Source organism: Acromyrmex echinatior, chromosome 1 (assembly GCF_024713525.1).
Source record: "Acromyrmex echinatior isolate Ae372 chromosome 1, ASM2471352v2, whole genome shotgun sequence".
Lineage (NCBI taxonomy): Eukaryota > Metazoa > Arthropoda > Insecta > Hymenoptera > Formicidae > Acromyrmex > Acromyrmex echinatior.
Genome location: NC_141852.1, coordinates 2,109,368 through 2,137,101, shown reverse-complemented (window position 1 = coordinate 2,137,101; position 27,734 = coordinate 2,109,368). Strand labels below are relative to the sequence as shown.

The 27,734-nt window shown below is 33.7% G+C and overlaps 3 protein-coding genes and 1 long non-coding RNA gene across 6 annotated transcripts in view; 2 read left to right on the top strand and 2 right to left on the bottom strand.

The window, feature by feature from the left end:
• The first annotated feature begins 7,125 nt into the window (after positions 1-7,125).
• LOC105151690 (chitinase domain-containing protein 1) overlaps positions 7,126-27,734 on the top strand; it is a 95,089-nt gene continuing 74,480 nt past the window's right edge. Inside the window, exon 1 of the mRNA XM_087404378.1 lies at positions 7,126-7,515. Within this exon, the coding sequence (XP_087260504.1) occupies positions 7,507-7,515 (9 nt within the window). The 5' untranslated portion in view covers positions 7,126-7,506. The remainder of the gene's footprint in view (positions 7,516-27,734) is intronic.
• On the bottom strand, positions 10,244-22,347 carry LOC105151688 (ciliary microtubule associated protein 1A). Its single transcript, XM_011065529.2, has 5 exons — positions 21,563-22,347; positions 20,114-20,202; positions 19,497-19,709; positions 16,093-16,297; positions 10,244-11,512 (listed from the first exon to the last, which is right to left on the bottom strand). The coding sequence occupies exons 2-5, from the start codon at positions 20,160-20,162 to the stop codon at positions 11,251-11,253; spliced, it is 729 nt and encodes a 242-aa protein (XP_011063831.1). The 5' UTR covers positions 20,163-20,202; positions 21,563-22,347; the 3' UTR covers positions 10,244-11,250.
• Positions 16,281-19,798, top strand: LOC147910815 (uncharacterized). The gene is made up of 2 exons (XR_015544517.1): positions 16,281-18,952; positions 19,108-19,798. It is a non-coding gene; the product is annotated as an uncharacterized LOC147910815 (long non-coding RNA).
• Positions 23,428-27,734, bottom strand: part of Prp6 (pre-mRNA processing factor 6) — a 44,718-nt gene continuing 40,411 nt past the window's right edge. For 2 of the 3 annotated variants that reach the window (XM_011065535.2, XM_087404355.1), the window contains 7 exons: positions 26,871-26,997; positions 26,261-26,811; positions 25,378-26,158; positions 25,064-25,279; positions 24,631-24,972; positions 24,215-24,558; positions 23,640-24,010 (listed from right to left, as the gene is read on the bottom strand). In XM_011065535.2, the coding sequence (XP_011063837.1) occupies positions 23,731-24,010; positions 24,215-24,558; positions 24,631-24,972; positions 25,064-25,279; positions 25,378-26,158; positions 26,261-26,811; positions 26,871-26,997 (2,641 nt within the window). In that variant the 3' untranslated portion in view covers positions 23,640-23,730. Of the gene's footprint in view, positions 23,615-23,639; positions 24,011-24,214; positions 24,559-24,630; positions 24,973-25,063; positions 25,280-25,377; positions 26,159-26,260; positions 26,812-26,870; positions 26,998-27,734 lie in introns of those variants that run through there. The other variant, XM_087404353.1, reaches the window with a different exon arrangement.

Here is a 27,734-nt window from a genome sequence, read left to right as displayed (position 1 = left end):
TTTTTCTCTGTCTCGCTCCATCGAAATAACAGAAATTGAAAGAATTTTAAATCACAAACACGGTTGCCAGTTCTCCGTTTTTTTTTTTTTTTGACAGACTTCGGTTTCTTGGACTAATATTTAATACTCCAGCAGTGAAAATCTCGAATTTTTGTCATCTGCTGGAGTATTAAATATTAGTCCAAGCAACCGAAGTCTGGCAAAAAAAAATGGAGAACTGGCAATCGTGTTTGTGAATTAAAATTCTTTCATTTTCTTTTTATTAAATTATATTAATCATATATCTTTCTCATTAATGTATAATAGCAAAAATGATTTCAAAACATAAACATTGATGAGATATACAATAGTTTACGACTTTCCGTGTACTGCGTTCGTCGAGGTGACCTGCAAGAACTCAGCGTGGTTTCGAGCGTTGAGTGCAAGATCAGAATATTGAAGATCTTATGTTCGATCCTGCTTTTTCCTTTTTTCATAATTTTTATTTAATAAATAACGTTATTAATATTGTGGGAGTGTGAATAAGTTCTCGCCGTTTTTTTGTGAAAATAAATCTTTTATAAAAAAAAAAATAATAAAAGAACAAGTCAATTAAAGTATTGCCCATCGCTGGAAACAACTTTGTCCCATCTTTCTGGCAGCATTTGAATTCCACGTCGAAAAAACGACACTTCTTTTGCGGCTATTCACGAATCGATCCAATTCTTGGTATTTTCGTATGATGAGAACTGCTGCTCAGACAGGCCGTGCGTCATCGATCGAAATAGATGGTAATCAGAAGGCGCAATGTCTGGTGAATACGGCGGGTGGGATAGGACCTCCCACTTCAGCGTTTCCAGGTATGTTTTGACCGGTGCCGCGACATGCGGCCGAGCGTTATCATGCAGCAAAATAACCTTATCGTGTCTTTGCTCATATTGCGACCGTTTTTCTTTTAATGCTCGGCTCAAACGCATCAATTGTCGTCGATAGAGATCTCCTGTGATAGTTGGGTTGGAGCAGCTCATAGTACACTACCCCCAGCTGATCCCACCAAATGCAGAGCATGAGCTTGGAACCGTGTATATTCCGCTTTGGCGTTGATGCTACTGCTACTTCGCCGGGCTTAACCCACGATTTTTTACGCTTCGGATTACTGTAGTATATCCACTTTTCATCATCAGTGACAATACGATGTAAAAAACCTTTCCTTTTTTGTCGTTAAAGCAACTGTTCACTCGTGACAATACGCCGTTCGATGTCTCTCGGCTTCAGTTCGTACGGCACCCAAGATCCTTCCTTTTGTATCATTCCTAATGCTGACAGACGTTTTGAAACTGTTGTTCGATCAACTCCTAATAATTTTGCAATGTCGGATTGCGTCTGACATGGATCTTCATCAAGTAATGTTTCCAGTTCTTCGTCTCGAAACTTTTTTGATGCACCACTGCGTTCTCTATCTTGAAGATTAAAATCACCATTTTTAAATCGGTTAAACCAATCTCTGCATGTTCTTTCCGACAAAACATGATCACCATCGGTTTCTACATAGAATTCTGTGCGCTTCAGCTGCAGATTTCTTCTGAATAAAATAGTGCAGTAAAATTCCCCGCAAAAACGGTTTATTTGGCACGAAATTTGACATGTTTTATGATATGAAAAGAAAATGTTCTTTATAGGTTAAAGGAAAGACACGCACTGATTTTAAACATAGGTTATAGAACTTCAATATAGAGGCGTCATCATCTTTAATTATACACAGAAACTTTTTATACTGCATCTGATGGTGAAACGGCGAGAATTTATTCACACTCCCAATATAAACATGTTACTCCAAATATACTTTTTATAAAATATACTTTTTAAGAATTATATACATGTACTTCAATGTGCTCGAAATTAGTTGCGCATTTCGGGCCGATTTCTGAAATGCTGCTTACTTTTTCTTCACAACCACTCGACGCTTGACGGCGGAACCGCTCACGCGCGGACGTATATCTCAAGAGCGTCATAGTAAAGAAACATGCTGCGACCATACCTTCCAGCAAATTGTCATGAAAATATTTTTCTTCCTACATAATATTGTATTTTCTTAATAATGGTGATTGAACCTCATATTAATAACTTAATGCATTTTACAGAAGGTAATGCACTTTTAAAATATTATTTTATTATTTTTATGATACATTCAGTTTCAAAGAGCTTCGATCACGTTTTTGTGCCACAGAATGTAATATAGAATTTTACTTTATGGCATCATATATGGTCATCTATTTGTATTTTTTTTTTAGTAGAATAAACCTGGAGAATGCACTTAAATAACATATCAATAATAGAACTTCAAAGATAATAGATAATTTTTACAATAACGTGGATTTAGATACGGTGAACGCCTTTTCTTAATTAATCGCTAAGGAGAAGATAATGTGACCATGATATCGATTATGTATCTTTTTTCTTAGAGTGAAAAATAAAAATTTTTTGTATATATGTGTATGTATATATATATATATATATATATATATATATATATATATATATGCAAAAGGTAGTATAAAAGAAGGGCAAAGAGCCAATGACGTATATAAAGAAATTATAATTTAGATAAGCAAACTTAATACAAAAACAATTAAAATACAATAAAATAAAACAAACGTTTCAACTCCAATTGAGTCATTTTCAATGCCATCATACAGTAATATAAATGTCGTTCTGAATTAAAAATTCGTACATAATCTTACAATATTCTTACAATTCCTTAACAAAAATTTCTTTCTTCTTTCTGTGTAATACGCTGTGAGTCATTTTTATCAAGAATTAACAAAGTCATAAGAAAGTTCTGGAAAAGTAATCGTAAACAAAAAGAATTAATATTAATCACATAAAAATTAAAAATATGATGATATACCTTAGTAAATCTGTTAAGAGTCCCATAATACACAACGAGAAAAAAATGTAAAATGTAGTCCATTTCGTGGTACAATAAAAAAGTCTTTTTAATTTAATAGGTTATTATAAGCAAATTCGCAAAGGTAACGAGCATCTGACTTAAACGATGTCACAAAACGAAATGTCAAACAGAAAAACATTATCGAGAACGGAAAACGGAAAAATAGGAGGAAAAGGATAGAAGATGTTAGAAAGGAGAAAGAAAATGTATAATGTCAGAATACAAATCCGACAAGGACTCCGTGTCATTTTGTCTATTAATCCCATGCTTCTGTTTTTTAATATGGACGATTTCTGATATCAACCTTTTGTTGTATGAAGGCTCTATATCTAATATTTCCACTTTATCCCATTTAAAGTTATGATTCTCCACCATACGATGGTTAGAAATCACTGATGGAGATTTTGAACTTATATTGATATCAGAAACATGTTCATGCAATCTGGTCTTTAATTGTCTTTTAGTTTGGCCAACGTAACTGGCATCACAATCCTCACAGGATATTCTATAAACCACATTTTGACTCTGAACGTGTTCCAAATCATCCTTTCCTCTCCTTATAAACTTCTCAATGTGTTAGGAATAGTAAAAGCCAATTTGCAATTAAACATATTAACAATAGGTATAAATCTTTCGGATATCGTATTAACATATGGAATCGTAAAGAACCTTCTCCCAGTGTCATCCTTATTCTTATTTAAATTATTAAACTTATTAATATTTTATTCTATTATGAATAGTCGAAAAAATAAAACTTAACGGATATCCATTCTGTAAAAAAATCTTAATTGCGTCAATCAAATTATTTTGTTGGAATTTCGGATGACACAAACAAAATATCTTATCCACGACTCCATAATTCATACCTCTTTTATGACAAAGTGGGTGGTGTGAATGGAAATTAAGAAATCTGCCGGAAAAGGTTGCTTTACGGTATACATCAAAAATGAGATTCTGTTCATCGATAATTAATATCGTATCTAAATAACTTATTTTTCCATCACCTATCTCCATGGTGAACTGTAATCTAGTATGTAATGAATTGAAAACATCCAAAATATCATAAATACTTTCAGAAGGAGCGGCTAAGATAATATCATCGACGTATCGGTAGTAAAACAACAGACGACAAGGCAGCATTCCAATAGCCATCTTCTCAAAATCCTGCATAACAATATTTGCAACAACCGGTGACAAAGGTGAACCCATGGGGGTCCCAAAAATCTGTTTATATATTTTTTTATTAAAAATGAAAAATGTCGAATTCAGAACCATACGAAAGGCTATCAGAAACTCGTCCAAAGGAATCTTAGTTCTCTTAAATATAGCATCTCACCTCACAACCACACTATCAGATGCCAAATCTATAGATATGTTAGTGAAAAGGGATACTACATCCAAGGAAACCAAAACGGAATCCGATTCCAGCCTTACATTTTTAAGTTTATTAATCAAATCATAGCTGTTTTTTATGAAACTAGGCGTCTCCGGTATAGAATCTGCAATAATGTTATGCAAAAACAATGACAAATTATATAACGGGCTATTTAACGATGAGACAATAATTCTCAACGGATAGTTTTGTTTGTGTATCTTCGTCAAGCCCTAGGAATGACTCCATCAGTCGTACGCAACCTCCGATACGTCAAGTCATCTATTCCTTTCTAATCTAATCCTTTTCCTTTCCACCTACCAAGCAAGTTACGTAAACTCACCCGTAAGTTTTTTAGTAGGATCTTTAGTTATTAATTCATATGTATTTTTATCCGAAAGTATCAATTCCATCTTGGATATATACTCTAATTTATTTTGAGCAACGGTGACATTACCCTTATCAGCTTTGGAAATTAATATTTCAGGATGATCTTTTACAAATAATTTCGTTGTCCTAATCCAATCGAACAACAACTTGTCATTCGAGCCGTTCTTAGGAAAATCATTCTGAAACTTATCAATAATTGAAAAGGATTAATAGATGACTTGACGTATCGGAGGTTGCGTACGACTGATGGGCTCATTCCTAGGGCTTATGGACGAAGATACACAAACAAAACTATCCGTTGAGAATTATTGTCTCATCGTTAAATAGCCCGTTATATAATTTGTCATTGTTTTTGCATAACATTATTGCAGATTCTATACCGGAGACGCCTAGTTTCATAAAAAACAGCTATGATTTGATTAATAAACTTAAAAATGTAAGGCTGGAATCGGATTCCGTTTTGGTTTCCTTGGATGTAGTATCCCTTTTCACTAACATATCTATAGATTTGGCATCTGATAGTGTGGTTGTGAGGTGAGATGCTATATTTAAGAGAACTAAGATTCCTTTGGACGAGTTTCTGATAGCCTTTCGTATGGTTCTGAATTCGACATTTTTCATTTTTAATAAAAAAATATATAAACAGATTTTTGGGACCCCCATGGGTTCACCTTTGTCACCGGTTGTTGCAAATATTGTTATGCAGGATTTTGAGAAGATGGCTATTGGAATGCTGCCTTGTCGTCTGTTGTTTTACTACCGATACGTCGATGATATTATCTTAGCCGCTCCTTCTGAAAGTATTTATGATATTTGGATGTTTTCAATTCATTACATACTAGATTACAGTTCACCATGGAGATAGGTGATGGAAAAATAAGTTATTTAGATACGATATTAATTATCGATGAACAGAATCTCATTTTTGATGTATACCGTAAAGCAACCTTTTCCGGCAGATTTCTTAATTTCCATTCACACCACCCACTTTGTCATAAAAGAGGTATGAATTATGGAGTCGTGGATAAGATATTTTGTTTGTGTCATCCGAAATTCCAACAAAATAATTTGATTGACGCAATTAAGATTTTTTTACAGAATGGATATCCGTTAAGTTTTATTTTTTCGACTATTCATAATAGAATAAAATATTAATAAGTTTAATAATTTAAATAAGAATAAGGATGACACTGGGAGAAGGTTCTTTACGATTCCATATGTTAATACGATATCCGAAAGATTTATACCTATTGTTAATATGTTTAATTGCAAATTGGCTTTTACTATTCCTAACACATTGAGAAGTTTTATAAGGAGAGGAAAGGATGATTTGGAACACGTTCAGAGTCAAAATGTGGTTTATAGAATATCCTGTGAGGATTGTGATGCCAGTTACGTTGGCCAAACTAAAAGACAATTAAAGACCAGATTGCATGAACATGTTTCTGATATCAATATAAGTTCAAAATCTCCATCAGTGATTTCTAACCATCGTATGGTGGAGAATCATAACTTTAAATGGAATAAAGTGGAAATATTAGATATAGAGCCTTCATACAACAAAAGGTTGATATCAGAAATCGTCCATATTAAAAAACAGAAGCATGGGATTAATAGACAAAATGACACGGAGTCCTTGTCGGATTTGTATTCTGACATTATACATTTTCTTTCTCCTTTCTAACATCTTCTATCCTTTTCCTCCTATTTTTCCGTTTTCCGTTCTCGATAATGTTTTTCTGTTTGACATTTCGTTTTGTGACATCGTTTAAGTCAGATGCTCGTTACCTTTGCGAATTTGCTTATAATAACCTATTAAATTAAAAAGACTTTTTTATTGTACCACGAAATGGACTACATTTTACATTTTTTTCTCGTTGTGTATTATGGGACTCTTAACAGATTTACTAAGGTATATCATCATATTTTCAATTTTTATGTGATTAATATTAATTCTTTTTGTTTACGGTTACTTTTCCAGAACTTTCTTATGACTTTGTTAATTCTTGATAAAAATGACTCACAGCGTATTACACAGAAAGAAGAAAGAAATTTTTGTTAAGGAATTGTAAGAATATTGTAAGATTATGTACGAATTTTTAATTCAGAACGACATTTATATTACTGTATGATGGCATTGAAAATGACTCAATTGGAGTTGAAACGTTTGTTTTATTTTATTGTATTTTAATTGTTTTTGTATTAAGTTTGCTTATCTAAATTATAATTTCTTTATATACGTCATTGGCTCTTTGCCCTTCTTTTATACTACCTTTTGCTTATTAGTACAGAGCCTTTTTTATTACTTTTAATTTTAATATATATATATATATATATATATATATATATATATATATATATATATATATGCATACATATATCGTTTTGCGTGACGCTGCATGTGTCAGAAAACAACGGCGTTATACGAGTCAATCAGCTGTAACCAGTATGACCCGCGTTCACAGTATCGTTGCTGCGTAACAGTACTGTCAATTCAGTGTAGGGTAGTAGTGTTCTACACACAATAATGTGTGTGTGTGTGTGTGTGTGTTTGTGTGTATTTATATAGTGTTTTGTGTCCACAAAATAGAAAAAGTAGAAATAGTAGCAGAATATTGTCTGCCTTTGAAAGAAGGTTATGAGTGCTTTCTAACAAGCGACTCAATACAATATAATATCTCATCCTTGTATTGGCGAACAAAATTGTAATGATGCACCATGTCACACTGTGTCTCTTGTTGGAAGGCACTCTAGAAGGCCAAAATTGGTTATTGTGATGTGTATTTCTTGTTAGAAGGCACCCTATAAAGTCAGCATGGGAAAGGTTAGCATCTTTATGTCATTCACTTTTGAAAATATCACTTTTATTTATCATACAAGTGATATAGTTAAATGTTATAACAATAAATTGCGCTTTGCCTAATTATGATCCAATGTCAGAGGCGTTCATCATGGACTGACTATTTTTAATTTACTGCCAGAGGCGTTAATCGCGAGCTGGTTAGCTATAACAAAATGTCACAGCTGTAAATCATGCTTTGGCTAGTTATAGATAAATGTCAGAGGCATTCATCGTGGACTGACTATTTTTAATTTACTGGCAGAGGCATTCGATTATCAAATTTGGTGAAATACAATTTCGGAATCAATTTGTAGAATTTTGCGTCTGCAATTAAAGAAATGTGAATAGATGCATTGTCATGGTGGAATCAAAAGCTGATTGCTTGACATGATGGAAACAAAGAAACTAATGAAGAAAAAAAAACTGACTACTAACTATCAATAAATAGCTTCTTTGAAATCTTACAACTTTTGTCTGAAACGTTTTTTCTAAAAACGTTATGTAATGGCCTTATAGCACAAGAATGGCCGTAATTCAATCATAGAAGAGAATATGAATCATAGATCAAGATATTATATTTTGGCGTACTATGCATGCCGATACAAGTATAATTCACATTCCTTTACGATTATAGTTATAGTCATCTTTATGTTCAGCTCCTAAATCTGGAGTCTTTTTGAACATCTTATATAATATATATGTTATACATATATATATATAACATACATTACATAGTCAATAGTCACATGCATAATTTTCGTACGATGCTGTACGTTTATGAAATGTATATAAGTATATCATATTCAAAGTGTTTTAGCAAATATATATACTTATAGGTCAGTGTGTACGTTGACTAACAGCAAGTTACAATAAGTATATTTTTACTAAATACACTCTGACTGTGACTTAGATATATCTTCGGATGTAATCATGTATTTGAAATACATGTATAATGTAATGTAATAGCAAACGTGATGTAATAGCACTTTTTCCTTTATTCCCAATGCCATTTTTGTGAACTAAACTGAGTAGAAAAGTCCTCTACCATTTTGTAATGCTCGCAATAATTAACGAGATATCAACGTTTAAAGATAGCCGAATATGCACGTCCTCCCGACCAATTATTGCCGAAAGTACGGCCCATCGAGCGCGCGAGCCGCGAGGAGCGGGGCTTACCGTCGCGAGCATCTACGCTCAAAGGGCGCGGCGCGCCTGCTAGGCCATTTCCGCTCCTCGCGGCCCACGCTCGGTGGGCCGTACTTTTGACAATAGTAAGTCGAGCGGACGCGCGTATTCGGCTATCTTTAAACGTTAATATCTCGTTAATTATTGCGAGCATTACAAAATGGTAGAGGATTTTTCTATTCAATTTAGTCCACTCTGTCTGCTCGGGACGAGTGGGGGCCGTATATATTCATGACACCCTGTATATATATATATATATATATATATATATATATATATATATATATAGAGCTATATATATATATATGGATATTCGTGAAAAAGAATTACATTATGTATGTGCAATGTCGTATTCATTTATTGATACTATATTATTATTACCTAAAATGGACAATTGGACGTAAGGAAAAAGTGCTACTACGGCTTCGTGTCGATATAACTATTAAAGTTAAAAATCTGTACTTTATGTATATTACAGATTTTTAATACTGGTGGTATATATTGGGACACGGCCTATTGCATGTGTACATAATACAACTGTATTTCTAAGATCCGATTCTACAAATATAAAATTAACTTCAATTACGGTTTATTTTTTTCTCAATTCTAAAATTGGAAAATTTTCCAAAATAAATTTTACATTTGTGGAACCGACCCTAATACACGTCCCTGCTAAGATGGTAATGTAGGAAACGGAATAAAAATATCGATAATTAATCGATCGAATTTCCTACATGATCATATTAACTCAGAGGGCGTAAGCATCTTATACATTGGAAATAAAAAATATCGACTTTGATTAACTTCAGCTTTCGCTCCAGCATCCCTTTAAGTTGCGTTTTCTGGCTGAACGCAGTCAATCTAGTTATATGATTTATATGTATAGGTTTTATTTTAAATTTCACAGACTAAAGTGTAAGTTGTTTTATTAATAATTCTATAATTGGTCTATTATAGTTATTTTTTTAGAAAATATAGATGATAATTATACGTAGAAGATTGTTACAATTTTATTATATACAATATTAAGGCCGATTATTTCACCTTTAATTCTAACTTATACATTAAGTACAATAATATTGTACATCTTTTGTTGACATAAAAATGGTCTCATATGTATGGGCTAATAAAAAATTATAACAAATTTTTAACTAAAATATTTTTATGTATATATACAGTTTTTCTAAAGATTCTATCAATTAATATAAAAATATGAAGTACTATCTTTTTGTACACGACGTATTTCTGAATGATATTTGTAGAAAATACATATATTTTTCGACGTTGCCAAACGTAAATCAACCGAATATGTTTCCAATTATGAGTACTATTTATTAATGTTCAACAATATCGTATTAGAAACGTATATGTATTTTCATCATTCGAACTGTGCGCACTCTTAACATTGCGAACGAGTTCAAGAATAAATCCTCAGGGCTATGTAAGCTTGTGTTTCTAGTAACAATTACATATTACTAATTGCAGCGGCTGTAAATGAGGTTGGAGGACATTGAGTGGCCGGCACTTTTACTTTTTTTTTTGTTTAATACGTAGAAAAAGCTATATTTAATTTAACTCTATCCGGATCTCAATCACAGTATAATCATATACAGTAGTGACAGTAGCTGTTGGCTTCTTTGATGTCAGTGGTCACCGATCACATGACTGTGAGACATGTTGAGAGTTTTACAGATCGCTGAATTTGAATGATATCGAATCGATGTTGATTCTATAATCATTTGTAACTGGGAAGAGATCTTAAAGATGTTTTATGTCCCAGTGGACACGTATCTTTCAATATCCTTAAAAAATCGAAAAAAACTTATTTTGTTTCCAGCCCCTCTATTAATATTTTTGCATATAGCAAAAATACAAGAGATTCCATCTATTTTATTCATCTTAATATGTGTAATTATATACAATATTCACTCAGCTCTCAATCGTAGTTTATTGTGTCTCAATCATCATCGCCACAATTTTAAGCTATGACAATCCGCTATATTCTTGATTTTACAGGCAACGCAGAACAAAGCTGAACCCTTCGTTTGCTCATACTATCATGGTGGAAAGAATATAAGGTGAAACATTGCGCATAATGGCAATAGCAGGGTTGAGTAGTAACTAGTTGAAACGTTAAAAGTTAAAAAAAAAAGTTAAAAAGTTAATAACTTTTAACTTAACTTAGTTAATTTTAAATGCATTAATTTTTAACTTAATTTAGTTACTTTTAAACTTTAATTTATTAACTTTTTTTAAATTGAAAATTTTTCTATCTTTCTTAATGCTAATATTTTTTTTTCTATAAAGTCTTAAACATTAGAGAATGAACATTAGAAAAAGTTCAATGATTTTATGATGAGAGATCTATAATAAAAATCGGTAGCCAGTTTTTATTGCTCGCTAGATTTTGTCGAGTAGTGTGTGCTACACTATTATATTATTATACCGTAATGTATGCGCATAGTCGCATTTATTATGCAAATATAAAAAATACTATAACAAAATGTTTATATACAATATTTAATTATAAAATTAATCCTCATCTAGCTGTGTCATAGGTACTCCGGCGCATTCACTATGTTTTATACCAAATGAATACATAGGTGAACGTTTTCGTGTATCATACAATGGATAAAAGACTGGTGCAGGACTGCGATATCTTTCTGATAAAAAGTGTCTTCCCTTTAGACTATATGCCGGACTTCGTCGTTTTATCATATCATAATTTATTTTGATATACGTGGCTGGGCCTGGACTCTTTAAAATTTCTTTCTGTATCTTACGATAACCAATGCTAAAAAGATACAAAATACATTAGAAATAAATATTGTATAATATAATATTGTATTATATAATATGTATTATATAATATTTAATAATATAATATATATATATATATATGCGTGCGTGCGTGCGTGCGTGCGTGCGTGCGTGCGTGCGTGCGTGCGTGCGTGCGTGCGTGCGTGCGTGCGTGCGTGCGTGCGTGCGTGCGTGCGTGCGTGCGTGCGTGCGTGCGTGCGTGCGTGCGTGCGTGCGTGCGTGCGTGCGTGCGTGCGTGCGTGCGTGCGTGCGTGCGTGCGTGCGTGCGTGCGTGCGTGCGTGCGTGCGTGCGTGCGTGCGTGCGTGCGTGCGTGCGTGCGTGCGTGCGTGCGTGCGTGCGTGCGTGCGTGCGTGCGTGCGTGCGTGCGTGCGTGCGTGCGTGCGTGCGTGCGTGCGTGCGTGCGTGCGTGCGTGCGTGCGTGCGTGCGTGCGTGCGTGCGTGCGTGCGTGCGTGCGTGCGTGCGTGCGTGCGTGCGTGCGTGCGTGCGTGCGTGCGTGCGTGCGTGCGTGCGTGCGTGCGTGCGTGCGTGCGTGCGTGCGTGCGTGCGTGCGTGCGTGCGTGCGTGCGTGCGTGCGTGCGTGCGTGCGTGCGTGCGTGCGTGCGTGCGTGCGTGCGTGCGTGCGTGCGTGCGTGCGTGCATATGTATTATATACTTATTTCATATATGATAAAATTGTTCGTATATATATATATATATATATATATATAAACGAATAATTATATATATATATAATATATATATATATATATATATATATATATATAAAATATATATATATGTATACAGGGTGTAGAAAGAGTCCAGGACCTCTTAAATATCTTGAAAAGTAATCATTTTTGAGAAAAATGTTTCATACAAAAGTTGTAAGGTTGAAAATGATCTATTGACTGACCTTATCAATTTGACCTTGGATGGCGCCAAGTCAAATCAAGGTCAAATCGATTTCTTTAAACGAAACATCCTATTTTTTATTTTGGAATTTAATAGTTCTAAGGTTGAGAGCTTTCCAAAACACTATAATAAAGCCTTTTTTTAATCAGTACTTTTCAAGTTATGAGAGTTGAAAGTTACGGAACTGCCGGTATTAGCATTATCTAAAGTATTATGTAGAGATTGCCCGACTGGATTTGTGAGTCATGTCCGCGAATGTCTGTATTTCTATCTCTTCCTCCCTTCTATCCTCTCCTTCTCCCCCTCCTTTTCCTCCTACTTCTTTCCATCCCCTTTCCCTCCTTCCCACCCTTTCAACAAAGCTAGAGACTACATAAGTTAGAGATTTCTCCTGTCAAGTTTACTCTTTCTGTGACCTGCGAAGGTATACTTTTTCGTGATACTCCGTTCTGAGATTGCTTATCGCCACATAGTTATCTTTGTTTATAAAGTATTTATTTAAAATATTTTATAATGCTTACAGAATAGGAGCGTATATCCCTTTTAATAATGCGAGGATGGGGTAATCGTAGGAGGTCTCACGCATATGTGACAGAACTCAAACTTCAATCAAACTTTTAGGAATGAGAATATACAATGTATATCTAAATCGACTGTTATTCGGATTGTACAACGTTTTGAAGAAATGAGTCTTGTAAAAGACCGTAATAGATAAGGTAGACCAATAATAGCGACAAATCCTGATAATGAATGTTCTACAGTCTTTTATTGAAGATTCGCATAATTTAATTCGCAAAGTTGCACAACATGACATCGAGCCTATGTCAGTTCATAAAATTCTAAAAAAGAAGAAATTTCATCCATATAAGATCCATCTGACGCAGGAACTATGTGAAGATGATTTTGACCGTCGCATTGAATTTTGAGAAAGTATGATGTTAAATATCGATAAAAATCTTTATTTGTAATCAACATTATTTTTTCAGAAGCTACTTTTGAGCTAACCGGGATTGTAAATCGACATAATTGCAGATATTGGAGCGATGAAAATCCTCATTGGATGTATGTGTACGAGGCACATAGAATCAGTAAAAAGTCAACATATGAGCTGGAATTTTAAATGAAGCCATTATTAGACCTTTCTTTATTGAAGATAATTTAAACGCTGACAATTACTTAGCTATGCTTCAAGATGAAATAGTTCCGGCAATCCGAAACATCGCTCGATAAAACTTCAATAATATTTGGTTCCAGCAAGACGCCACCTCATTACGATTTACGAGTACGCCAATATCTGAATGAAGTTTTTCCGAATAGGTGGATAGGAAGAAGGGATTACATTGAATGGCCAGAACGATCGCCTGATCTAAATCCACTCGACTATTTTTTGTGGAGATAATTAAAGGGAAAAATTTATAATACAAAACCTCGAAATCTTAATGATTTACGTCAACGAATAATAAATGAATTTAGAATCATGCCTCGCGAATTCTGCAGAAATTCAGTCTTAAGTTTTTATAATCGTTTAGCATATTTTCAGACTGCGGAGGGATGCCAAGTATTTTAGTATATTTGCTATAATATGTAATATTCTTTTAATCCTAGCTCGCCATACTGGGATATGATATATCTAATGCGATTTTTCACATTGCAATTCATTCTTTAACTTTTTATGATGTAATTTAAGAATAAATATTTTTTGTTTTATCTTTGTTTACTTGTTCTTGTCTTATTCTAGAGATATCAATTTTGCATGTAATAAGTTAAAAATGTTTTCTATTCAGAGATGTAATTGACGAAGTTCCCGGTGGAGTCTAGCCGAGAAAGTAACTAAAAATTGGTAGGTAAAGCGAGCTGGATTAAAGGAATGACAAATGCTCAAACGAATGACAGTTAATTTAGATATACCATTGTCTTTATTTCTAAAACATTGATTAAAAAGTCTTGTCGCTTGCGTAAGACCTCCTATGACCATCCCATTTTCGCATCATTAAAGAAGGGATATGAGTACGTTAGCTTAGGTAATGCTAATGCCGTGGCGGTTCAGTGACTTTCAACTCTCATAACTTGAAAAGTACTAATTAAAAAGAGGCTTTATTATAGTGTTTTGGAAAGCTCTCGACCTCAGCTATTAGATTCTAAAATCAAAAATAGGGTGTTTCTTTTAAAAAAATCGATTTGACCTTGACATGATCTTGGTGGCTCTTGGTGGCCATTCAAGGTCAAACTGATAAGGTCAGTCAATAGAATAGGTCATTTTCAACCCTACAACTTTTGTATAAAACATTTTTCTCAAAAATGATTACTTTTCAAGATATTTTTAAGATAAGGAGTCCGGGACTTTTTCTACACCCTGTATACACATATATATGCGGGATGTCCCAGAATGACTGCAAATATTTTGTGCTGGTAAAGCGGACTAACCAGCCAGTCAAAAATGATAATGAAATCGATATCGAATCGACATCGAATCGACATCGATTCGATGTCGATTCCATTATCATTTCTGACTGGATCGAAACTGAGTCGAAAAGTCTTCATTTTGCAATTTTCGCAGTAGTTAACAAGATGTTAATTACTAAAAATCGCCGAATATTGGTTTTTAATAATTTTTTACTCAAGTACAATACTATCGACTTATAATAGTTTAGTTTGCTCTACCAGCAAACGAAATATTTTGGCGGTCATTCTGACACTCTGCATATATATTGTACATATGTATATGTATACAGTGTATTTGATAATTAATTACAAAACTTTCGCAGTGATAGAATGGACTAAGCTGAGTCGAAAAGTCCTCTACTATTTTGCAATTTTCGCAATGGTTAACGAGATTAATTTATGAAAATAGTTAAATTTGCCTAAACTTATCGCCCAATGCAAGTGGGCAGCGAGATAAGACCGCCCAATGAAGTGTGCGTCCGCCGTTGCTAGGCATGTTAATGTCAATGTCGCTTATAAACAACCTAGTGACGAAGAACGTGTCTCTCTGGGTGGTCTTATTTCACCGCGTGCTTGTATTCAGCGGTAGATCGAATTTGACTAATTCCATAAATTAATATCTCATTAATCATTCCAAAAATTGCAAAATAGTAGAAGACTTTTTACTCAATTTAGTCCACTATACTAACACATGAAATATTATTCTGGGACAAAATCCACATAGGGTTTTTGACAATCGCTTTTGTGTAGATAGAGTGGACTAAACTGAGTTGGAAAGTAATTTTCGCAAAGTTAACAAAGTATATTAATTACTCAAAATTGCCAAATATTGGTCTTGAATAATTTTTTACTCAAATATCATCAATTTTACAGAAAAACTGCAAGTGACAAAATTATATTTTTTTCTCAGAACTGTAAGAATTTTTTCAAAATGTTTTATCAACTTTTTAGTACTGCATTTTCTTATTTTTATCAATATGAAAACATATGGTATTAAAAAATTCTGAAAAAATTCTGAAAAAATTCTCAAAACTTTATGAGAAGAAAACAAATGATTTTTTGTCTCTTGCAGCTTTTCTATAAAGTTGATAGTATTTGAGTAAAAAATTATTCAAGACCAATATTTGTAATTTTTGGTAATTAATATCTTATTAACTATTGCGAAAAATGTAAATTAAAAATTGTCAATTAAATAACAACAGATCTGTCCACATTTTACATAGAAAATGCACTCTGAGCAGGTTTATCAGGCACTTTGGGTCCTATGCATGTCGGTAAAAGGTACGAATTTGGTCCGGGTCCTTCATCTAGAAATTTTGTCACACCTCGTGACTTGATACTATAAGCTGGTACTCTACGATTGTGATTCATTGGTGGACACAACTCGGGAGAATATGCTCCGGGTCCAGGAACATGATCTGGCACTAGAAATATTAATATTATTAAGTGATGATTCCTTACACCGCACAGGAACGTCACCCACACAACCAGTTATGCGCGAGCTTGTCGCAGCGCGTGCGCGCGCGACGAGGCGCGAGTACCGCAGCTCAACCCCTAGGGGGCTGGCGCGTCTAGCGAAAATCGCGCTCAAGATCTACTCGGGAGATACAATATAAGGTCGGCGAGAAAGAGAGCAGCTCACTTGCACTCTCGAGCAAAGTTGTAACCAGTGGCTACAAAGCAGTGATGCAAATTCCGGACCGCTTGCAGTTACGGTTACTAGCATGAAGGAGGCATAAGAAGATACATACACTATGATGAGTCCATATCAATGTATACTTGCGCGTTGTGTGTCATCTATGCTCTCTTCATGCTAATAACAATGTTGCAAGCGGCTCGGAATTCGCAACACTGCTACCAATCTATATCATATTCATAGTGAAAGAGATAACATGGTGTATACAATTTGCAAACATCTTTCTCTGAACCTATGCCCTTTCTGTCTATGAATTTCGATAAGAGACTAAGGTTACCAACTGTGAAACGCTAAATGCTGGGGCGATATTCACAGTTCGTTTTTATTTTAAACTGTCTTAAATAATGCCTTAAGATAATACAGTCCTCGGATTGATTTATGACATCTTAAGACTGTACTTAAAACAGTCTTAAATGTAATATTGACTATGAATACGACCTGCTTCGTATCGTGAAATTGGTACTGAACTTGTTTAACGCACTTTATATTTTCTATAGAAAGAGAAACATAAAGTGTATTCTCTTTCTATAGAAAGAAAAACATAAAGTGTGTTAAACAAGGAAAGATTCAATACCTATTTCACGACGCGAAACAAACTGTATTCATAGTCAATTCTGCATTTAAGACTGTCTTAAGTACAATCTTAGGGTCTGAATAATTGTCGTAACACTTACTTAGACTTAAATTGTAGATGTAAGTAACGCACAAGCTTTCACGTATGACGTACAACTTATTGTCGTGTCTCCAAGAGTACGTCATACGCCAAAGCTTGTGCGTTATTTACGTCTACAACGTAAGTTTCTAAAGTAAGTGTTACGATAATTCTTGTGTTCAGATCCTTAAGATATCATAACTCAATCCGCTATATTAACATCTTAAGACATTATTTAAGACACTTAAACGTTACACAATTGGCAGCCTCTTAGTCTCTTATCGATATTCATAAACAAAGAGGAAATTCAGAGAAAGATGCTTGCACACACCATGTTATCCCTTCCACATGATCGTATTACGAGACGAGCGAAGATCCTATCGACACAGTATATACAGTATATACAGTAGCGCAATTCTCTGTCGGCAACTTTGATGTTGGCCAAAATGGAGCGCGCATATGTGAAATAAGTAAGTTACCTAGCGTTGCCATGGTTACCACTTAAACTTTTTTCTCTTTTCACTCTGTCAAAATTCTTCGCAAAACTCGTTAGATTTATTCGCATCGCAATCCAACGAATTCGTTGAAGTGAGTAAGTGCTATTGTAGAAATATAATACATATTGGAGTATATTGGAGCATGCGACGAGAATAAACCTAATATTGCAATGAAATAATTGAAACTTTATGAAAATTAATAAAAATAAATTGTAAATATATTGAAAAATAAAGAAAAAATATAGAAAAATTAGGAAAGATATTAAATTAACTCAAAAATATATATTTGTATAAAGAAATATTATGTAATTATATCTATGAAAATATTATGAGAAAGCTGATATAAAAGAAATTTATATACATATATGTCCAAAAAATATGTTTAAAATACAATAAATAAAAAGAAATCTTTCTTGCTCGGTTTTCTATGTTATTTTTGTTCACTTTTTCACAAAAATTAGATCAATTTCTCACACAACATTTCACCAAATGGACAATACACGCAATACTTTTTTCTAAATTTCTACTTTGAACCATGTATGTTTGAAAGACAAATGTTTAAGTGGAACATTGAAATATATTATTTAAATAGAGAGAGCAACAAAGAGAGAGAGAGAGAGTAATAAAAAAAGAGGAAAAAAGACGAGGCAACTCATTTACTTATTTCACGCATGCACACTCCATTTTAACCAACATAAAATCAGGAGAGTTGCTGTATATACTGTGCTACCGGCAAGATTACCGCAGCAATCGCTGCAGCCGAATAGCAGAGGTGCCCAGCAGCAGCCGGACAGTAGCGGAGGCACAGCCCATCAGCAGCAGCTGATCAGTAGAGCCACGGAGACACCACAGCTGGACAACAAAGGTGCCGCCCAGCAGTAGCCGATCAGTAGAGATGCCGCTCAGCAGCAGCAGCAGCAGCTGACCAGCAGAGTTGCAGCGATGCCGCGACCTAGCAGAGGCGCAGCGCGGACGCTAGCCAACAACGAACCAACATGGTCTCGCAGAGGAACGGCAGCAACTAGCAGGCGTGGCCAGCAACGGAAGCAGCAGATGCTAGTGACTCCACGCTCACCGTTACTAGCGAGATGGAGACCCATCTCGCTCGACGTTTCACCGCAGCGTTAGCGACACGGCCGCTGAGGATACTGCTCAGCATGTAGGACTGCCGGTTCCGGAGATAGGATCTGAGCACAAGAATTGTCATAACACTTACTTAAATTTAAATTGTGACGTAAGTAACGCACAAGCTTTCACATATGACGTACAACTTATTACCGTGTCTCCAAGAGACGGTAATAAATCATACATCATACGCCAAAGCTTATCAGCTACTTACGTCTACAACTTAAGTCTCTAAGTAAGTGTTACGACAATTCTTGTGCTCAGACTCATACACGTCGCCATTCCGGCTATCCTCTTGCTGCTGCCTGTGATGCCGCCTCGGATCACCGGCATGCAGACGTCGAGCAACGAATGGGAGATACCATAGAAGCAGAGATTAATGGAGCTCTCACCGCATACGCCACCGGAGCCACCACCGACCTGGCGAAAGAGAGTTGCCTTCCGACTACCGTTTATGGGCCAATCAGAGGAAGTTGATAGTAACAATAATGAGCTCTGGGGCCCCGCTGAGTAGACTCTGAGTGTATTGCATACACGACGTATCGCCATAATATACACCGCCATAACTGGCGACTACATACCTTCATCGCCATATTAAATATTAATATTATTTTCCTAAGCTTCAAATTAGGAAAGCACTATTTTATACTCACTAATCCAAGCTTTTCTTCCTCTGATTGTGTAAGCAGGTGGATTATCTGACCCAGATTTTGTTAAATTTCTGACATTGTAATGAGGACCAGGCCCTATCACAGATGCCTTTATATCAGTTCGAGCTCGTATGCTATATGCTGGATTTCTATATCGAGATGGATCATGACCGTTGTAGCCAACTAATGTTGGTAATTTATAAACTGGACCAGGACCTGTATTTACAAATCTATATTAATATACAATATAAGATCAATGGTTTATACGATGTTTGTATTGTTAAAAATAAATAATTACAATAAGATTAGAGAGAAAATTATTTATGTGAGTACATCATAAATAGTTATACTGACCGATAAATTTAAACTTTTATAGACCATGAATGGGACAAAATCTTTACAGACTTTTTGTCACTGAGAATGAATCCCTTTGAAAGAATTAAACCTTTAAAAATCCTAAAAATAGCATTTTTTAATACTTTTAAAGTAAATTTTAAAAATGTGATGTGTTACAACAATTTCTTTTATGGGTTCATTTCCACAAAAAATCTGTATAAGATTTACTTTGTTCTGTTCATGGTATAAAATCTATCAGATAATATTATTATCAAACAGTTCACCCTTTATAATACAACTTAAAATTCCTGGTTTATTTTCTTTGCCTTCCATTTTTACTGTTGCTTGATGTATGTGACAGGCATAATAAAATCTATAAAAACCAGTTTAATGTATAAAAATTTTTCTCATGATAGACAGCAAACTATACATAAATAAAATTTGAAGGTCTGAATTTCAAGTTGATATGTTCGCATCAATTAAAGCCTGTTATTATAAAAATGAAATAAATGATATTTTCAAATATTTTATAATTGACAGCTTTTTATTTAAACAAACTCTATTACAGTTATAAATATCATCAAAATTATCATTTTCTTCTTTATCAATATCGCTGTTATTATAAATGTTATCATCTTGTATAATAACTAAAGATCTTATTCTCATTAGTAATACACTTTCTCTTCTTTTCAGATTTGTTTTATCTTTATTTCTGTCCTTACTGTCAATTTTATCTGTATCAATATTCAAACTAGAATACTAGGTTTATTATTATTTTTCTTATTTTCTATTAAAAATAAAATAGGATAAAAGTTTCTTATTATATGAAAACATATATTTATGCCAATTATATGTACATAATAATAGAAAAAGGATAACTTTGACAACATCATCAGAGTTGTAAAAAATTATCTTAATAAAGAATTTCAGAAGTATCTAAATACTTATTCCACGAAAACACAAGTTTTAGATCGTATTTAAATCATAGATGATATATAATATATTTTACAATAGGAAAAAAAACACAATTTCTTTATATTTCATGGAAATTTACAAATTGTATACAATTTAATTATAATTATAATTAATACAATTAAATGATAAGAGACAAATTTTTTTTATATAACATGATATTTTATGACATTTTATGTCATCAAAGTTTTTATTAAATTAAAGAGTGAACAAAATATTAAATAAAGAAATATTTTTAAATAAAAGTTTTTTAAATAAAAAGTCTTTTTTAATAAAAAAAAATTACATAAATATTTAGAAGTAATTGTTATAATAAATTATTAAGGCTCCTGAGTAGTCGCCGCGACCAAACTGAATCGTGATGTCAGAAATGACACAATTTTTGTTACATACTATAAATTTATACATATATAAATTGTTACATACTAAAAATTTGTAAATAAAGACAATTTGGATAAAACAAATTAAGATCACTTTAAAATATTTGTAAAAATGAGGCTATCTTTGTCCCGCTAACAGTCAGTAGTAAATTAAATTTGTAAAAATTAATGTGGCATTTCTATTCCTTCTGACGTCACGATTCACGACGGCCGCAGCAATTATTCAGGAGCTTTAAGGGAATTCTAAATCTAAAATGTATAAATAAGATAAATTAAATTGAGTTGTCGAGATAGCAAATAAATATAAATTAATTGACAGGCAATTGAAAGTAAAAATAATAGACGTAGTTCTTAGAGTTAATAAATATATTTTCTGGAGACCTGCATATAATTAGAAATCGGATGTTTTGGCTCCGTTAATTCGAGCAATCCTCAGCGATGTCCAAATAATAAATTTAAATTAAAAAATTATTCGCAATGATTAGGTCCAAGAGAGCAGCCGAGAGAGGTTCTTCAATTTCACATTTGAGAAGCATCGTTGTCAGTTAGTTGTCTAGCAGGTGTTGAATGAGCACTAAAGATTGACGTAATAAATTACAAATGATAAAGATATATTAATATAAGTGCTATAAGCATTACCACAGATGGCATTATCATCGATCGGATATATGGTTATGCTATGCTATAAAATATATTAGCATATACAGTGATAAAGATATAATTTTGTAATTTATTAGTAGTTTAGTAGACGTGTATCGGTGTATATGTGTTTAAAACTCAATAATACTCGATTTTTCTTTAAAATTGTAATTTCAGTGTTATCGTCAAAGTTTGATTATCAACAAAAATAACTGCAGAGAAAAAATTGTATTTTTCGACATTATATGGAATATTATAATTTTACAAATATGCATATTTATTTATGAAGCATTTATGTAATAAAAAATCATGAATTTAGTAATATATTAGCCAAATATTTATGTTAATAATAGCAAATTTATATCAATTGTTAATAATGTTAGCGTTTTTCAATTATTTCCGGGCCCTTGGGGCCTTTTTTATGCAGCCGAATTTGCCTAGGATTGACAGTCTTTAATAATATCTCGTCGATGATAGAACTAATCAAAGGATTCATGAGTTGCAAACTATTGGGTCATCTAAAAAGTATCCGCGGTTTTTTATCACTGATGTGTTGAACATCAATACCATCTAGTGACAAAAAACCGCGGATACTTTTTAAATGACCCAATATAAACCATATCTAAAGTAAATTATGGAAAAATTTTTATCTTCATAGTTTGCAGCTGGTCAGTTCTTCGATTAATTCTACATATCTTTATCACTGCTTATCATTTCTAATTCACTACGTCAATCTTTAGTGCTCATTTAACTAGAAAACTAACTGACAATGATGCTTCTCAAATGGCTGCTCTCTTGGACTTAATCATTGCAAATAATTTTTTAATTTAAATTTATTATTTGGACATCGCTGAGGATGATTCGAATGGAGCTGAAACGTCCGATTTTATCTAATTATATGTAAGGTTTATAGTTAACAAATATATTTCCAGGAAATATATTTGTTAACTATATCGCTCTAAGAACTGAATCCATCTGTAAGTCTTTTAAGTCTTAAGCCATAAGATATGAATGAATCTTCAATTATTCTCTTCGCATTCGATTGTAATTGGTCAATTTCTTAAGGCTTAAAATATTTATTGTAGATCCGGACTTGTCAATTCAATAGGACTCACAAACATACAATTTAAGTGTCAGTAACATATCAGTACACACTACTATATCAATATCGCACGCACATATATGTATATATTTTATAACTAATTAATTTTTTATATTAGATATCTAAGCTAATCCTACGAACACAATGATCGTATTTAACACTCAACTGTTGCGAAGCGGATCCATGAGCGCTCATTGCTATTAGATAATTTAAAAGAATACACCAATGGCAGCGAACATTCACGGATCTGCTCTGCAACAACTGAATCTGCTGAACGCGACAAATATTGTTTGTTCATATATATAATCCCTAGTCCAAACCAAACTTATTTTATATAAAGTATAAAATTTATATATATTATTGCGAGTCGATATCAGAAGCCGATAAAAAAACTGCAATTTTCCAACTTTTTTCATTTTTGACATAAAGTCGACCAGTTTGGAGTACATTATCACTTACACTTTAATTGTGAGAAAGAGGGGAAGGATTTTTAAATCTGTAAAGGTAGATAAAAAAATATTTATTTAAAAAACAATCAGTAAAACAATTTTAGAATCAAAATTATGATTAAGAAATTCTGTGATATTGTATATTATATTGAATTTTGTAAATTAATAATAATCAATATAATTTTTTTTCCGAAATATCTAATTTGCCCAATGGTTGTAATGTTATATACACAAATATCTTATCTATTAAAAAAACAAGAATATGAAATCAGAGTTTTTTCAGATTTATTTATACACTTACATATTAGTTAAGTTTATAATACCTGCGTTTTGATGTGTCATGATAATTTTTGTATGTTTTATATAGGAATGGGTAACTCTTTTGCAACTAGCACTAAGATTTGGTCTATACTCAGACACCAATTTGTTATATTTTTGGAAACTTTGCACCAATTTTCGCCATGATGAGGTTCTGCGGCTATACATCTCTTTTTTATATCTTCTTGCTGTTCTTCTGTACCATTCAGTAGTTCGAATTTGTAAAAATACGCCCATGCATCGCCTAAATCTGAATCTATTTTCACCGTCCTATTAAACCAATCTCTACACTTCGAAATCTTGTGCTCGCACCAAAATAATCTGTAATGGAAACATCCATACAATGTTTGCATTACTTTAAAAAGAAAAAAAGAGGGAGGAAGAAAGGAAGGAATAGAAAAGAGACAAAAGAGGAAAGGAAGGGGAAACTCAATTATTTTGAATATAAATACTCAACTTCTTTATATTATTTTACATATAATGACTTGATATTTTAATATTCTAAAATTTTAAAAGAACACTTACTTTGATACTGCCAAAAGAACGTAAGGATCATGTTCGCATTTTTTAGTGGCATCGATACTTTTCGTTTTCCGTTGAGGTCGAGGTTCCATAAAAATTGCTTCTGCCCAGAGCAGTCCAGATGTGGGACATTCTTGTAATGCTTTAGCCATTAATGTATTTGCCATATCGCGCGCACCACCTTTTTTTAATTCATTCCGTATAGCTTCCAGCCATAACTCCGCATTTTTAGGATTTTTAAGTCTTGCTTTTTCCAAAACTGAACGCGCTTTAGTCACTTGATTTTTCCTGTGCTCCAATCGCGCTAGCAGACACCACAAAGGTATCGAATTTGGACATTTCTTGATCTATAATGTATAAAAAAAGACATACATAACTTTATTTGCATTCGCATTATATTAGAAAAAAATCGTTTTTACCGCTTGATTATATGTATCTATTGCTTTGTCTAAATATCCTTGTTGTTCTTCAATTTGACCTTTCATTAGCCACAATTTGGGGAAGTCATCAAAGGCTTCGAGAGCTTCTTTTAATAGATGTAATGCTGCGTCAAGATTATTAAGAGCCCATTCCAATTTGGCGCTTTTCATCATTACTCTAGGCGTCGGAGCGGATGCTCTGGCTTTTGCCAATAAACGTCGTGCTCTCTCATATTCTGAATTTTCAGATTCGAGTTTCACAGCTGCCAACCAAATTTCTTCGGAATTTGGATTAGCTTGAAACGCGAGAGACAAAATACCTCTAGCTGCTGGTACATCGCCCTGAAAGCAATAGAATTGCAGATAAAAAGAAATGATAAATAAGAGAAATAAATGTTATAAACGTATAAATTATACGAGTGAATCTACTTACAGCTAGCCATTTTGATTTTGCACCCATCAACCAAAGCACTTCGCTCTTGGGACAATGAGCGACTGCTCTTTGTAATAAAGTTTCCAAAGATTCCCGCGTGCCATATGTCTTTTCAAAATAAGCTGCACGTAGCCAAATTGATTTCTTACTAGGAAATGTCGTTAATGCATAAGCATAGACAGCTCTGGCACATTCCAATGCTCCTTGTTGAGCGCACTGCAAGCATATTTTTTAAATATAAATATTCATTTCGCATATATATCATTTGTTTATATAAGAAATTACAAAATTATATAGAAAATTATTAGTCTCACAGCTTCAGCATCTTCCATCCAAGTATGTTTTCTGTCCTCTTCTTCTACTCCAAAACCGATAATAGCTTTAACAATAACTTGACAACAGTGCACTGCTCCTGCTTTTTCAGCTTCCATAGCTTCTTTAAACCAATGTTCCCTATTGATCTCTACTCCATTCGCACTTAACGAAGATATAGCACGTTCGATAATCTTCTCCACCATATGTTTATTGCCATTTGCTTCTTCCAATTTTGCAGCAGTAGTCCAAATTTGTCTATCGGTTGGGATATTCTCTCTAGCTTTATTTAAGACTTTTCTTGCATTATCATAAGTTTCCAATCTAGCAAGAGCAAGCCACAAATCTACACTAGTCGGACAACATTCGACCGCACGACTGAGCAAGATTCGTGCATCCTCGGGTTCTTCTAACTCAACAGCCGCTTTCCACAGTCGGACCGAATTTGGGATATGTTCTAGTGCCTTTCGATATACTCTTCGCTTCGCTTTTACTTCCGTTTCTAAATCCGCGGCCTTTATCCAAATTCTCACAGATGTCGGAATGTGGCGCACTGATTGTGCTATTACTGCTTTTGCTGTATCTGGTGGCTGCAGTCTTGCAGCTTCTAACCACAGATCTTCAGAAGTAGGGTTAACTTCGCATCCTTTCATTATTAAGTTTCTTGCCGCTTGAACCTTTCCAGTCACCTCTTCTAGACGCGCAGATGCAATCCATGCAGGAGGATGATTAGGATTAGTTTCTCTGACGGATTTTAACAATAATCTGGCTTTCTTTATGTCGCTATAAAAATAAAAAAATTGTATTAAAGGTCTTATCCATTTATAAAATTTTGAAATTAAATATTACTTTAAAACCAAATATGTACAATAATTATTTACTTACTTTATGTCTCCACCATAAGTAGGTATCATACTCTGTAAATCCGTAAGGTATCCTTTTGGATCAACTACAGTTTGGCCTTCTACAGAATCAGAAACCTGATTCAGCTTGACATTCATTAATGTGTTTCTGGCCTGTCCAATCTTCCTGAGATCAAGATCCCCCGTAGGAGTTAACATACCAGGTGTCGCCACACCTGGCATCATGGAAGCGAGACCGCTAGATGGATCAATGCTAGTAGATGTCTCTCCTCCTAAATTTCTCGCCAGTACAGAATCTGGCAACGGAGTGAACTTTTCTGCTCTTGGATTACGCTGCTTTCGATTTCTAGCATCTCCTACTTCAGGAACATTCTTCCATTCATCTTCAGTTACATTAACCAATTCTCTTTTTAAGTCTGAGAATTGCTGTTGAATCTTGGGACGTTCCTGACGATAACGTTCCAATTCTTCTCTGAGACGCTTTTCCCTATATTCTTTACGTTTTTCGTCCATTCGTTTGTCAATAGCCTCATAAATAGCATCTGCTTCTTCATCATCTTTATCATAAGGATCCTAACATAATATGAGAATATTAATATTTACATTATTATTTAACAGATCTTTCTACTTACTTTACTAAAAAGAGAACCTCCATATCCTGAAAATTCATCATAATTTGAATCGTTCAAATCTTCTTCATCTTCTTCCTCTTCTTCTTTCTTTTTTGTACGTTTCGTGGGTGGAGCATGTCTGTCATCTCTGTTATGTTCACAATAAATTAAAAATTAGAAGCATTCTAAAACTTGATTCTGTCAAGTACAAGTATCTTTTATTTTTGTCCAACATTCGGTGAACAGGGATAAAAATGATACTGGATTGACGGAGTCGAGTTTTGGAATATACCCTATAGATAGTACAGACACAGGTAGAAAAAGAAGCTGTGAGAAGAGGACAAAGTTCTCCTAGAGACACAGCAGCAATAATGTACGCTATGATTTTATTTGTGATACATCTTACTTTGTTTATGGGTCTGCCTAATCTTCTTGATATCTATTGTTTAGTATATTATAGACTTATTTATTTAATAAAACCAAGATAATAAATATTTTTAATATACATTTTACATTGCTTAGGGATCTAATGTCTAATCCTTTCAGAATCTATTATTTTAAGTATATATATATATATATTAGACTCATTCATTTAACAAAGCAAAGATTAAATAAGTATATTCAATGTACACTCTACCTAGGATAGGAGTTTGGCTGTGATCAAAGTCTCGCTACAAATGCTTCGAAGCATTTGATGGACCAATTAGAAGAAAAAATTTTACAAACTGATCAGTTAAAAAATGTTTCAAAGCATTTGCAGCGTCGCGTTGACCATACCTTCTGTCTAATCTTTATAGAACTTTATAGAACTATTATGTCTCACTCTCATTTGGGCTATGTTCATATATCACTGTTAGTCAACTGTCAGTACTAAAAATTTATAGG